Source organism: Bremia lactucae, linkage group LG8 (genome assembly GCF_004359215.1).
Source record: "Bremia lactucae strain SF5 linkage group LG8, whole genome shotgun sequence".
NCBI classification, from domain to species: Eukaryota; Oomycota; class Peronosporomycetes; order Peronosporales; family Peronosporaceae; genus Bremia; species Bremia lactucae.
The window spans coordinates 2587263-2600627 of record NC_090617.1 but is presented as its reverse complement, the minus strand read 5'-3'; the positions used below and the strand labels follow the sequence as shown (position 1 = coordinate 2600627).

Below are 13365 nucleotides of genomic sequence, written 5' to 3'. Positions count from 1 at the left end.
GTCCGCCGGCACACGCGTCTCCTGTATGCAGACAATGTCGAGTTGCCCTGCTTCTTGTTGCTGCCGAAAGTGCGAGAACCACGCGACTTGTCTTGTTGCTTCCGCCCCGATGCCGCATACGTTCTGTGTGACCAGACCGCATGTAGAATCTCTGCGGCTGATGCGAGTGTGCTTGCAATGTCGGACTGTCTGTTGCGAGACGCTTCCGACGGGCGGACTCGTGTTTGTGCCCGCAAAGCCCTTAATAGCGAGGCGCAGCCTTGTCGCCTCTAACTTCGCACAACGTGAGTGCCCGAGCCCACGACCGTGTCGTCGTCACATCCGCGACGAGAGCCCGCACTTCTGGGTCTTTCATCCACACGTCGGCTTTAGCCACCGGTAGGACGATGCCAGTCACTTCCTCGGGCACAAACCGCGACGGCATCACGAGGCTGGCGATGCTAAGTACCGCCCATTGATCTGGATCTAGCTGCAAATAAGTGAGGGCCGTGAGCAGCCTTTTGTCGTGGTTTTCAAGGCGTTTCCACCAATCAACGCTGTCCGTGATGGCTCAATGCGTCGGACCTTGCGGCATCGCAGTTGCGCTCTTACTTGATCGCGGCAGAGTTTGCGTACTGCCGGCGGTAGCGAGTCGTCTGTCGCGTGATAGCTCATGAGCTGAAGCTGTGCTTGACTTCCGACTGCATGCCCGATGTTGCATAGCGTCTTATAGTCGATCGAGCGTATCGCTGCCAGGGGGTACGGGAGGCTGCGCAGGACCTCAGCGAATGCGTCCACATGCGTCTGGCTCCACTTCGCAAGATCGCCGGTTGCTGGAGTTGGCCGCTTCTTGGTACTTGGGTTCGCACGCCTCCATTTCTCGACCGCATGGATGTTTGCGTTTTGCCGTCGCTTACGCTTATCCCTCTCCGCTTGCTTCAGCGTGCGTAGGACCTCCATAGATGCCACGAGTCGCTTCGCCCTGTCTTCGATCTCGCTTGCCGGTAGCTCAATCTGTGTGGCTGGGGCGTCCGCTGGACGCTTGTGCGGCAGGGTACCGGAGAGAGTAGCGGCAAGATCACTGTTCGCGCGATACTGCGCTGCCGCGCTGTCGCGTTCCTCCATGACGGAGTCAGACAACTTCGGTTGCATTCCTGCGTCGTGTGTGTCCGCTTTGTCACCTCCAGCACCATCCTTGCGCACTTGTTCGAGCTCGTCAGCGATGGCCGCGGCCAGTTCTGCCGGAATCGGGATGCGTTGTGCTCCCATCGGCGGCGTAACCACGCCGTCACCCAGCTCGTCGAGTCGCATTGTATCACTAAAAGATACACCGCTGCCGGTCATGGTTACGTCGGGTGCAAGCATGTCCTCGTCGGTGGGGTTGGTCTCCTCGCTGTCGGGCGGAGACGCTGGCTCGTGCGTCGGCACTGTGTTGTCGGCAGGTTTGAGCGGTTCCGGCTGCGCCGGTGGCTTTGCTCCTTTGCGCCGCTTCGAAATGTACGACGAGAGGAGCCGATGAATGGTGTTCTGGCTCTTCTTCCGGAGTTCTTCTGCTCTGACGTCCGGCGTTGCGCTTTGGTTCTCTTGTTCTGCCTTGCCGATCGGCGGCAGCTCCGCCGTCAAAAACGTCTCATTTGCGATCAGCTTCGCAAGCTTCTTTGCGAGTGCTGCGTGTACTCTCTCGGCCTTACCAGCTGCCGCAGCCGCGTCTCTCGCCTCGGCGTCAGCTGTACGGTAGCCATGCTCCATGCTTGCCATCTCCGCATCGTTCGGCAGATCATGCCTCAACTCTGCCGGGCTGTCACCTTCCTCCATGCCTTCGCGCGTGATCTCGTGTTCCAGTACTCGACCGTGCGCCTCGTGATACAGCGCCCTCGCGGCGGCTACGTGCAGCTTCGTCTAATGTGCCTGAGCGATCAGCGCGTCCACCCGGAGCTTTGCTTCCTGTACCTCTCCTTGGGCACAGGTAATTGCCACAGTCGTACCGCCGTCACCAGCGTCGTCGGTCTGTTTGTCCTCTTCGCTGGTTTTAGCAGGTTCCGGGCCTCCTCCACCGCGCAGGTTTTCGAGTTTGGCGAGCGCCTCGGCATGAGAGAGCGTGGTTGCTCGTTTGTTCGTCGTCTGCTGTTTGCGCTGGCTCTGTGCCGAGCTCACGGACTTGTTCTTTGGTTTGGCCGCGGCCTGCTTCTTGCTCGTCACGTTGTTCTGGCACTCACTCTGCACTTGTTCGATGCCTTTGGCATTTTGCTCATGTTTGCGGACTTTGGCATCGTTGCAGTCACGTTGGCGTTTCCCTTTTGTGCCTGGGATACCTTGTCTGCGTCCTTCTACAGCTTCTTGGACTTTTTCGCATTGCCAGGATCGAACCAGCCGCCATTTCCTTGATCCTCTTCCGATGTTCTTTCGTTCGCCATCTCCGTTGTAGCTGCACCTCTGCTGCGCTCCACGGTTCTTGCCGGATCTTCTGTACACTTACCTGTTCCGTCCGAGACGGGCGCAGCCGATTGCGCAGCTTCCACTCTCAAGAGAATTGGGGATTTGCGCGCGGCAGCCTACAGCCGAGTCGACGTGGCGGCCAGTCCGTCAGAGATCTCCTTCACGTGCTCGAGACGGCCTTTGACGTCGAGATGCTTGAGCGTTAGTTCAGGTACTAGCCGCGTCGAGTGGGTAGGTGCCCCAAATGAGCGGTGGTGTTCAATCAGCGCGTCGCCTTCCTTCTGAGCGCATCGTGCAATCGAATGATGCGGAGAGTAGCACCTAAAGCACGGAACACGCTGAAAGTGCCGAAAATGGTGGAGGATGATCGAAACGCCGGATGCCGCTATGTGTGTGACGAGCCTGAGCTGCGCCGGGTAGACATCAGAGTCGAACGTCGCGAGGAAAAAGTTCGAGTCGTAAAACTCTGCACCTTTGCACGGCACGAGCCACTGAGAGCACCGCACAGTCGACGCTTGCCACCAGCACTGCTTCGATCGTGCCCGCTGAGGCGCCAGCTGCAAGTACTCGAATTTGGTATCGGAGTTGCTCTCTTCCGAGGGATCGACCAGCAGGGGAGGCGAGCAGCGAGTCTTCGCACTCCAGGATTGCCGGACAGAGGAGTTGAAGCTGAGTGCCTCGATACTCGATCGCCTTGGTATGCCAGCTAGCCGCAGCAGCTCGGTCGGCGAGAACGAATGTGATGCGACGCGTCGCTGCATCGTAGCACGTTCGCTTTGCGGTCTGCACAAGCTCGCGTGTGAGTCTCGCTACTGTCGGGTTTCCTTCTCGTTCCTCAAATAGCTGCAGAAGAAGCGTCTTCTCCGCGATGTAGCGCGGCATTCGCACGAGTGGCGGGATGACAGCGACCACCCGTCCCTCGAGGTACGACTCGAAGAACTCGAGCATCGCCACTCGCATAACGCGGGTGTGTGTGCACGCGAGGAAGCCAGGTGGTTCGGCGAGCACGATGCTTCCCATCAATCACGCCGCGAGTGCTTCTTCCTCCAGCGGGATCATCGGGCGTAGATCGTTGTCTGGCTTCGCCTTCCACGGTCGAGTAGCAACCTGCAACCAGCCGCGCTGGCGCTCGTCGGGACTTTGCTGTTCTCCCCCTTGCGCACTGCGTCTTTGTAGTTCGATGTTGTCGGACCTGCAGCACCACCGCCGCTAGTTGCCTGCGCCGCTCCCGGCGTCACTGGAGTTGCGCCCGATACCCCCGTTGCCTTGTTCGAGCCTGCACCAGGTTCCGCCTCCGCCCCACCTCGCTGTGCCGCATCCTCTGCGTCTGTCGGCGGCGCATGGTCCTGCGGGCGATGATCATTCATCGGCTTCCCGCCGCCGTCCGGCGGACGAGGCATTTCCGTCGTCATTTCTTGTCCTTGCAATAAAAACCGTCGAGCTGTGTTTTTCGCCACACAAATCGAGTAGTGTTTTGAACTTATCGAATGGGTAGAACTCGATGATCGTATCCCATCTATCGCCTCCCGCGGCTTCGACAATTCCCAATTGAAAACAAATTGTGCTGTCGTTCCATCGTGGAATACCTCTGGATCATGTCCTGAAATTTCTGCGAGCATTGAAATCGGACAAGTGCCACATAAAGAAATTCCCTGGACACAGTGTTGAACGTTTTCAAAAAAAGTTGAGTAAGAGTATCACCGGACTCAATTTTATTTTTGTTTTGGTCTACCTAGGCGGAAGCTAGTATGGCCAGCATCAATATCGCTATTATAAGCATCTGTCATTCATGAGCAAATCCTTGCTGAGAAGCCCCGCTTGATAATCCTAAACTACTCAGTTAGTTTGAGAATTTTCCCGCATAGCTTATTTGAAGATATCACCAAATCGAAAACTTTACAGACCTCTTGTCGCTGAGCAATGAGTGAACGCTTGTCAAGCATCTACGGTGGCAGATGTTATATCGACGGGACCTATGATTCGATCCTCTTGCGACAAAAAGGGGGGATCCTCTCACACCGCTCAAAGCTCAAATATCGTTCGCATTTTCCTTCGACTGAGTCGTCACCCTTAGACGTTTTCAGAAAGCGCATATTTCTTGAGTTAGATAGCTGGGTTGGTGTTGCTATGTATGGCTCAATTCCCAAATCAAAATCATTGCGTAATTTCTTGGCATCGCTCGTTGTCGACTGGACATACATGATGTATAAACGCACAATTAAGTTATTGTACTTGCAAGACATGCCAACAAACTAGACAAAGTCTGTCGAGGATATAAGTTTTCAGTATGTTTTCAGTATTGCCGAATTCATATATGCTTAATCAAATTTGAATCGATATCGCATATGTTTTAAGGCTCTGAAGACACTTGATGCATTGTGTGAGGTCGCCTTAGGTGCCAACCAACTACCTCGCTGCACGCGAGAAAGTACAATTAAACCGCTTTCTCGCTGTGTCCAAAAAATTGTGCGTTGTAGCGCGAGGTCACTCAAGAAGCGCTCCTATAAGCTTGTATCTATTTATTAAGAAATAGAGTGTATCAAACTATTTGTGTTGGTTTCGAACAAATAGAAGTACCCACGAGGTAATTCGACTCTGTTAGTAAGTTCTATGAGTCGCGTATATGATCTAAATCAGGAGCTTGGAAATAGATCAGCTTTGAATGGCAAATGAAAAATTCTTACTCGACGTTTTCCTGTCGAGTTTATTGCTTTTCAGCTACAGCTGTTGCGACGTGACCATGTCTGGCTAATGTGCACAGCTTGGTTTAAACCGTACACAAAGGAAGCGTCATTTTATAGCATACTTGAAATGTTCTCGCATCTGAGACTGATATCAATACAATCCTCACCGTTTACTAAAAGTAATTATCATCAGGGTTCGTAGGTAGCACTTACGCGGAATGAATCATCCGCAGCTCGAAGAATTTATCCCGCCGCAGTGCCGTATTGAAAAAATGAACTTGCTTTTGGCTGGATGCACATCGAGACATGAGAGGCGTTCAGATTGCTTGATAATGCTCATCATACTGGAAGTATTTGATTTCCTGTATCCCCACTATCAATGGTATATGACACAGCCGCAAAGTGAGCTACTTTGCTCAATTAATCAACAAAAATTAAGCCTCCTAAACCGAAAGCCAAAGAAATATATATCTTGAAGTATGCCACGTACATTGAATTGGCTTAGCCAAATATGGTTCAAATTGTCAACCATTAGGCATTCTAAGGAAGCAAATCACTTGTCTTTAACAACTTTGACAGGCAGGATATCTGCTTGCTTTTCCTTCTCGAGGCAGAAATTATTTCCTTGCCCTTCAGAACGACACGACGTTCAAAGGTATCTACGTGACTTAAGGGTCTGGCGTTCAACATAGGTGTTAGACATTCATCGATAGTTCGACGGTCTTTATGCAAGAGGCATTGTGACAAGTCATAGTCATGAACATAGTAAAGCGATATGGACGATTCTCGGGCTTGCGGGTGCAACCAATATGATTTTGGCTAGGCTCGGCCGAATTTGTTTGGTAAGCTCGCAATACGGCATAGAAACATCACACGTTACCCGGCATACGCAGTGGAGAGCGGATACGAAAAGTGCAACGGCGACTGTCGAAGTATCTCAGCCTGCAATTCGTGTCGAGGACATAGTTTTACTTCTCAACGTGATCATGCTGCCGGCATTGCTATTCACGGCAGCAAGTTTAAGCCACCTTCGTAGGCTGAGCAAAAGCTATTGAGCCTTCAAAGCCATTTTGAAGGTTCTTTCGCTAATGCTCAGTCTGTGGCATCACTCCACTAGCACGGAGGATAGTCTGGCTTACCAGACATCTTGTGTAAGGGGATGTTCAGTTACATAAGTCTATTACCTATAACAAGAATAATAGAAAATAATTAAATCTTCACCATTAATATTTTTTCTTAACATTTCCAATATTACATTCAACGGTAATACTGTAGTGGCAATGTGACAGTTGTGTTCATTAATAAATTTAAGTCTCTTAAATCAACCCCTTCCATTGCTGCCAGACGCGCGAATGGCGATTAGCAATGAGTCATAATAGGTACTTAGATTAATATATCAAGTCAGTTAAAGAAGATAGCAATACGTATGAACTTAATTGTCTTACTTTCCCTTTCACTTAATCTTCGTTAGTATTGACTTCACTTGCTAAGAACTCGCAGCAACTTATAGCCCATTTTCTGCACGACGCTTATGAAGTATTCAGACATCCTTTTTCTTCACTGTTATCAGTGTAGGCTAGCTAGCACTGATGCAGTACTAGCGAAGGTGCCCCGTAAACCTCGTAGCACTTCGTGGAGCGCTCAACAACTACGTGCATACCTTTCAGCACGGACATGTTAGATGAAGAAGAGAGGAGCTTTCACACTCCGCGTGAAAGTTCCCGTACATGTGAAATATTCACTTTTTTATTGACCAGCGATCGAACGAATAAGTTCGACCGTAGGTGGCCCAGCCGTTGGCGCAATGTGGTTCGCCCTATAAAAGGACGATCGACATGCGGCTATCGCCAAGTTCATACAACATGAGCTCGATGGGGTTCGTAAAAGGTAACTTTGCTTCATCAGCAAGGCTCTCAAAAGGCAGAGCTGTTTAGAAAAGAAATTGCTCAACAGTTGGGACTGTAAGACAATAGAATTTACATGCTGCTGGCGGGACGATGCATGCACATCAACCCGAAAACTTGGAATTAACAACTCCAAGCTCGAGGCAGTCGACAACAGTCCCTTGTTAAGATGGTTCGCCGAGTTAGACAATAATTTGTGGAGATAAGGTTCCAGATAGAATTCGAAACGTTGATCGTCTTAGCTAACAACGGATAAAGTGTTGTCGCTAATACACTTGATCTGGTAACGCCTCCCGAAATTACCTTCGGAGATAACTCAATTACTAATTTGGAGCCGAAACAATTCTTAAGTGATCTAGATACGTATTACAGATGACGAGTACGTGACCGATTTCAGTCGGCAACTGTATTTCTTTAAAAAGGACGGGTTCTCAGTAAATCATCGGTGGACAAAAGTGTCCTCGATAAAAGACCCGGTTTAAGTTACGTGTCAATATTGGGAGCCACTAAAAACAAATCTTTGTATAAGGATTTGATCGAATTCAAGGATGTACCCCTGTTTGAGTACCACACGTGTTGCCTAAGATAAAGGCACTCGACACGAGTTCGATCTGATACTAGGTTCAAAATACTGTGTCATGAAGTTGTGGCCATTGACTCGTGAACGAGCATTAGTTATCGACAAGCTCTCTGCCGATCACTTCGCAGCGGGTGTCAACCTTCCCACAAAGCTGTTCCGACTTCTGTGCTCGAAAAGTAACAGGTGTGCATGCATAAGTAAGTTTAATGCTGCAACAGTAATGGCTCAAACATTGACACCGAGAAAGGACGTAATCATTGAGAGTATGTGAAAAGTACCACTTTTTCTTTAATAGATCTGATAGACGGATTGTATCAGATCCTTATGCGTGAGACAGGATGTTCCGTTCACAACAATGAGTACTTCAAGCGGGATGCTTTTAAAGCGGCAAGTTATGCCGCAGGGGCTAAATGCCCCTGCAACATTCAACATATCTGTAATCGATCTGGTGAGATCGTTGCGAGATTTCAACCGAATTTTTTTCTATGACGTCTTCGCCCATAACCGAGCCATGAACGGAAAGTCGGAGTTTGCAGGTATCGCACCCATGTCCGAAAGGCTATATGCTTTTTAATAAGAAATCATTTCTAAATTTATTTGCAATTAATAACTTGATCAGGACTAAACGGAATATTAGTACTTTTATGGTCAGAGCTTGAATTGCGAAACGAACATCATAATATTCTTTTCGATAGGTCATACAGCACGAAGCACCGATTATGCGCGAAATTTAAACATGCATGTATTTACGAATTCTTCTGTCTTGGTCTGCAATCGCCAATAGCGGCGATTGCATCAAGCCTTGCTTGATACCTTAAAAAGAACGCTGGCAATCAGGATTCTATAACAACTTTACTTTTTGTTTGGGTAAACAAGAAATAAGAACTGTCATACTGCATAATTACGCGAGTACTTTCGCAATACGCCACTAGTCCGAGGAACTTACAAAGTCCCTTCACATCGACTGGCACTGGTCAGTCGGTGATCACCTTGATCTTTTCGGGTCAGGGCATTTATCGTGATTTTTCCACGATGCAATCAAGAAGCGGTATTTGCTTGCAACCAAGAAGTGGGTTTTGCTTGCAACGAATAAACACTTTTTGAGATTTGCATACAGCTTATGATTATGCATTAGTGTTCGAGTGGTATGTGATGCCAGCAATTCGCAATCGGCTTTTCATTAATGCATTAAGAACAGACGGTGCAGAGCGCGTCGTCTGGTTTCAGTTGCGGCAGCTTTTAAAAGCTGAGCGTAAGTCTCCGGTGCATGACAAGAAACACAGACGGTGTAGAGCGCGTCGTCTGGTTTCAGTCGCGTCAGCTTTTAAAAGCTGAGCGTAAGTCTCCGGTGCATGACAAGAAACTCCTCGCCATAAATATGCGCCGGCAAAATTCGAGTCGATATTTTAGGAGAGACACCCTTCACCGTTTACAACGGACCGTGGATCATGAAGGACGCCCGTAACAAGTCCATACCTCTCTCACAAAAAAGGCTCAAGAGACAGTTGTCTTTCTTCGCGGAGTATAACTTCTTCGTGGAATACAAATCTGGACGACTTAGTGTCGTTGCTGCAGCGCTTTTGCGCCGGCCTGACTTCGAGCTAGCTGCGCCAACCAACAGTGGGGATAAGCCCACTGCGTCAATTTTACCAAGACGACGTCTCAAGAGCCTTTAAAATTAAGGCTCATAAAGGCTTGATGAATCACTTCAGAAGTCTATCACAACAATCAGCATTGCTGGCGACACATCTCGTGTGGTCATGCTCACCCACAATATTTTGCGATTGTACATCATGTTTACGTGTCACGGGACACCCCAATAAGTGAGTAACGTGGACAAAAGAAGGCTTTCCTCACAGTGAGTCGCGATTGCTACTGGCCTCGCCAGTACGAATTCCTGCGCAAGTACCTACATGCTTGCGAATTTCGTCAACGGGTTAAGCCTTTGCAATGTCTGCCTGTCCCAGCAGATGGTTGGCAGTCCGTACCAATGGACGTCGTCTTCGGGATTCCCAAAACGATCACAAGAATATTTATATTCTTGTGTGTATGGATCGATTCAGTAAGATGGTTCATCTTGTTGCAGTACCGGAGTCGATCACACCCGAAGGCTGAGCTCGTGACGGCAGCATTCCGGCAAATTGTATTCCGTTCGCTTGATATTCGATATAAGATGTCAGCATCTGACCATCTAGATCGTCAGTCAGAACGTGCAAATCGTAACCTCGAAGAGATACTTCAAGGATACGTCCCCTCATTTACGAGTTAGAGTAAATTTTTGCCGATGGCAGAATTTGCCATCAACAAGTCGGTGATTGCATTAACAAAGCATCCATCGTTTTTCGTGAATGACTTACGCCATCGACGCATACCCACCCGCCTTTTCACATGTTACCTTCGTTCAAGCGAAGGGAGGGACTCGCTCGACCAAAGACGGATCTGGCTCTTGCTCATCACACATTGACCCACCAGTCAATTTGAAAGATACCGTTGTTGGTACAATCAACATTGAAGAAGACAATCTCAGCAGTAGCCAAAAGGCTATTGCTGAACGGAGCTGTCATATTTTGTATCGACAATGACAGTAAAAAGTGAAAGCAATATTGCTCTGAAGAGGAAATGATATCCCCGCAGTGCGCTCCGGGCGCACTGAAAAAATTAAAACCGAGTCAGCAGGAGATTTCTGCTGGCTCGAGAAGTAGGAAAAATTTGCTGGCTCAAAAAGCAACGGTCCGCTTTGTGCAGAATTTCGTGCTAAGGCGGTGGGCCGACAAATACGGAACGATGGCCAAAATGGAAAGCAAACAGCTCTTTTATTTTAGATAACGATCTGTTCCACTGTCTACGGCAAATCTCTTACAACATGAATTGACGAAGTTGGGCAGTAATAAATTAATGCCCAAGAATATCGGTGCGTTGCGTGTATCACGCCGCCAAAGCAATGCATACACGATCGAGCTGCCTCGTAGTATGCGCACGCATTCTACATTTACGTCGGACGGCTCGCTCGTTCGACCAATACGAGGCTTTTTTCGTGTGCAAATCCCAGAAGTTTGGGCCAAAGCATCCACCAGAGACTGATCGTCCCGGGTTCACTTCATCTTTCAAGGATGGAATGTTGTGACCGCCAAATCATTGCGAACGACTTAAAGCGCCCGTAAGGTAACCAATTGCGGTTGAGAAATTGGTAACCAAACGGGCGCTTTAAGTCCGCAACCTTCCCTTGGTCTTCCGGTCGATCGAGACAGAGACCATTCAGGGTCGTCTGCAATTCATGACGACGGTCACGTTCATGACCCACGCCATCTGGATATACCGAAATATGCGAATGTGATCAAGTTGACAAACAGTCGGGCCCGATGAGTAAGTCGAACCTGTTTGTCCTCCTCCTTCACATACCTGAATTATCAGAAGCGCTTCTTGAACCACCCGAGGTCAGGAGAGTTCGGACGAGTATTCTCGTTCGATGGCGGGGCCTTCACCCTCGTATGATAGTTGGAAGTCTCTCTTCCTACCGAGGATAGATGTTCCGGGTCTAGTCGAACAGTATGACGAGAGCCATCCGATGATCCACAAGGACGCTTCGCGCCCCGTAAAGGGATTACAAATTAAATTCTTACGCACATCTCATAGGAGAGGATTCCAACGATAGGCAGCGTCTTTTGTCAAAAGGTGCAAGTTATAGCACTCATTGACCTCTTTCTAAACCGGTCAAGTACCGTAACCGGTTTGTCTAACCAGCCTCACGGCCAACCCTTTGTGCATTTATCCGAAAATATCTTAAGCTTGAAAAAAGGGATTCAATTCTTCGCACGCTTGTCACAGTACCATCAATGTCGAAAAATAGCATCGATGAAGAATTCCCTTTTGTCCTCACCGGGGCAGTGGTACCGGGATGAGTTGAACAAGGAATTTTGTTTCTTTCGTTGGTCATTCCGGTCCAGCGAATTATGTTGCCCTTAGTGGTCTACCAAGGCTATTTTTTTCGAGGAGCGACACGCGACGTATTTGGGTGTCCCTCACCTCTTGACCAATGTGAGCAGTCGATCTAACACTCCTTATTAAGTGATTCTTACGATCACTTCCTTCTGGTGATGGATGTTAGCATCACCACCACCGACACCATTATCAGAGTCATCCTAAGATGACTGGTTTGGACAAATTTTTGCTAAGAACTCTTCACTTGTTACGCCAGAGCCCACTAACTATCACTACCGGGTGATCTGAGGTCCTTACATATATTTTTAAGCTAGACATGTCATCCAACTTATATACTACGCCTCCAATCGGAGTTGCATGCAAGTTGTCCCTCAGCAGACGCTTAGGCATCTACTGCTGTAGGCTCATCAGCATTTGCACTTAGTCGTGCAGCTGCGAGGTAAGCCCTACTAGAGCGCACTGCATCGACTTGTTTACCATGCGATAAATAAGTTGGAAATGTGTTTGTTTCAAACCACAAAAGTGCTCCCTTCGCAGAGAGACACATAAGGACTCTCTGTCTGTATATATCTGTCAAGGTGGTTTAGCCGGGGGTAGTACCCCATTACAAGATACATTATTACCTGAAGAGGAACAGTAAAGGAGAATTAAATTATTATCTTTGTTCTTAACATTTCAATACCACCACTCTTGCATTGTATCACAAATTCGCGGCGGCCTACGGTCTGGAGGGCTAGAGACGGCTTTCGCCATTCTAGTCACCTCTGCCTTAGCTTTCGCAGACGTCGAGCCTCACTACCGCAGGGATGTCACTCCAGATTATCTGTAATCGCCCCACAACTGCTTTCCAATTTTGCAGATTTAGTCAATGTGACGAAGCCTCTCGATGTCCGAGATGGATTTGAGGTGGCATCCGGTCTACTCAAGTTGGAGATGTGGTGTAGGCTCCGTGGGAGGGTGATGCGGGGCGACCTCGCCACCTCCCCCGAGTGCTGGGTTGGAAGTAGAAGGACATCCATCGACTGGCCGGGATGTCTGCTGGACGGCAGAGGATGCGGCGAACAGTCACCAGCGCGCAGCGGTGATCGAGGTTGACAATGGTTGCGTTTCGCAGCGTCGGCACAGGTTCTTGTTTGAGATTTATCACGGGTGCCGGATATTGAGGACGCTACGGAGTTGTCGTCGGTGGAAGCTGCCTAGTTTGGCTACTATTGCTGACAAAGCCCAGGTGCCGCAATTGCATAGGAGGATGGGTCGTACATAGCAGGTGTAAAATCGGGGTTTTGTGCTCTAAAAGGTTAGATGCGAGCAAGATTGGATTGTCCACTTACGGCGAAGGGCGACGGTAGCGAGGATTTTGCGTCGGGAGACATCTTCTTAGTCGCCTAGTGCGGATTCAAGGTTGATAATGTGGCGCCATTTGTATTTAATCGCACGGTCGATCGAGTCGTCGTCGCTGTCCATGGTTTAGTGGCAATAATAAGCGAGATAAAGCCTCGCTTATGCAAGCTTGGAGTGCGTTCATTCGCAATGTTAAAGACATTGGACGCGAAGCTTGGCTTCAAAAAATTAACGCGAATCGCGTTAAATTTGAGAAAAGAACTCCAACCGGTGCAAAGTATAAATTGCATCGATTGTCACGTGAGGCTGGGCTTCCATGCCTCACGTGGAGTGATCCCTGTCCGTGTTGTGTAGACAACTCGAAGAGGGTAAAAGGGGATGTCTATTCCCTTTCTTCGCCCTGGGGAAGGGCTCGCATCTCTATTGAGATGCGTGACGCGATTGACGTTTTGCAATCGATTTACAAGCGCCAAGGGCGCGTGTTTTCCGATGGGCCTTCTGA

General features: G+C 49.0%; 1 protein-coding gene across 1 annotated transcript; it reads right to left on the bottom strand.

The window, feature by feature from the left end:
• Window positions 1–12331: 12331 nt before the first annotated feature.
• On the bottom strand, window positions 12332–12895 carry CCR75_009779 (uncharacterized protein; the record flags this gene model as incomplete). The annotated part of the gene is given in 3 exon segments (XM_067967817.1): window positions 12332–12718; window positions 12732–12812; window positions 12854–12895. 3 exon segments carry the CDS (start codon window positions 12893–12895, stop codon window positions 12332–12334), a joined length of 510 nt encoding a protein of 169 aa, XP_067815720.1.
• Window positions 12896–13365: the final 470 nt, after the last annotated feature.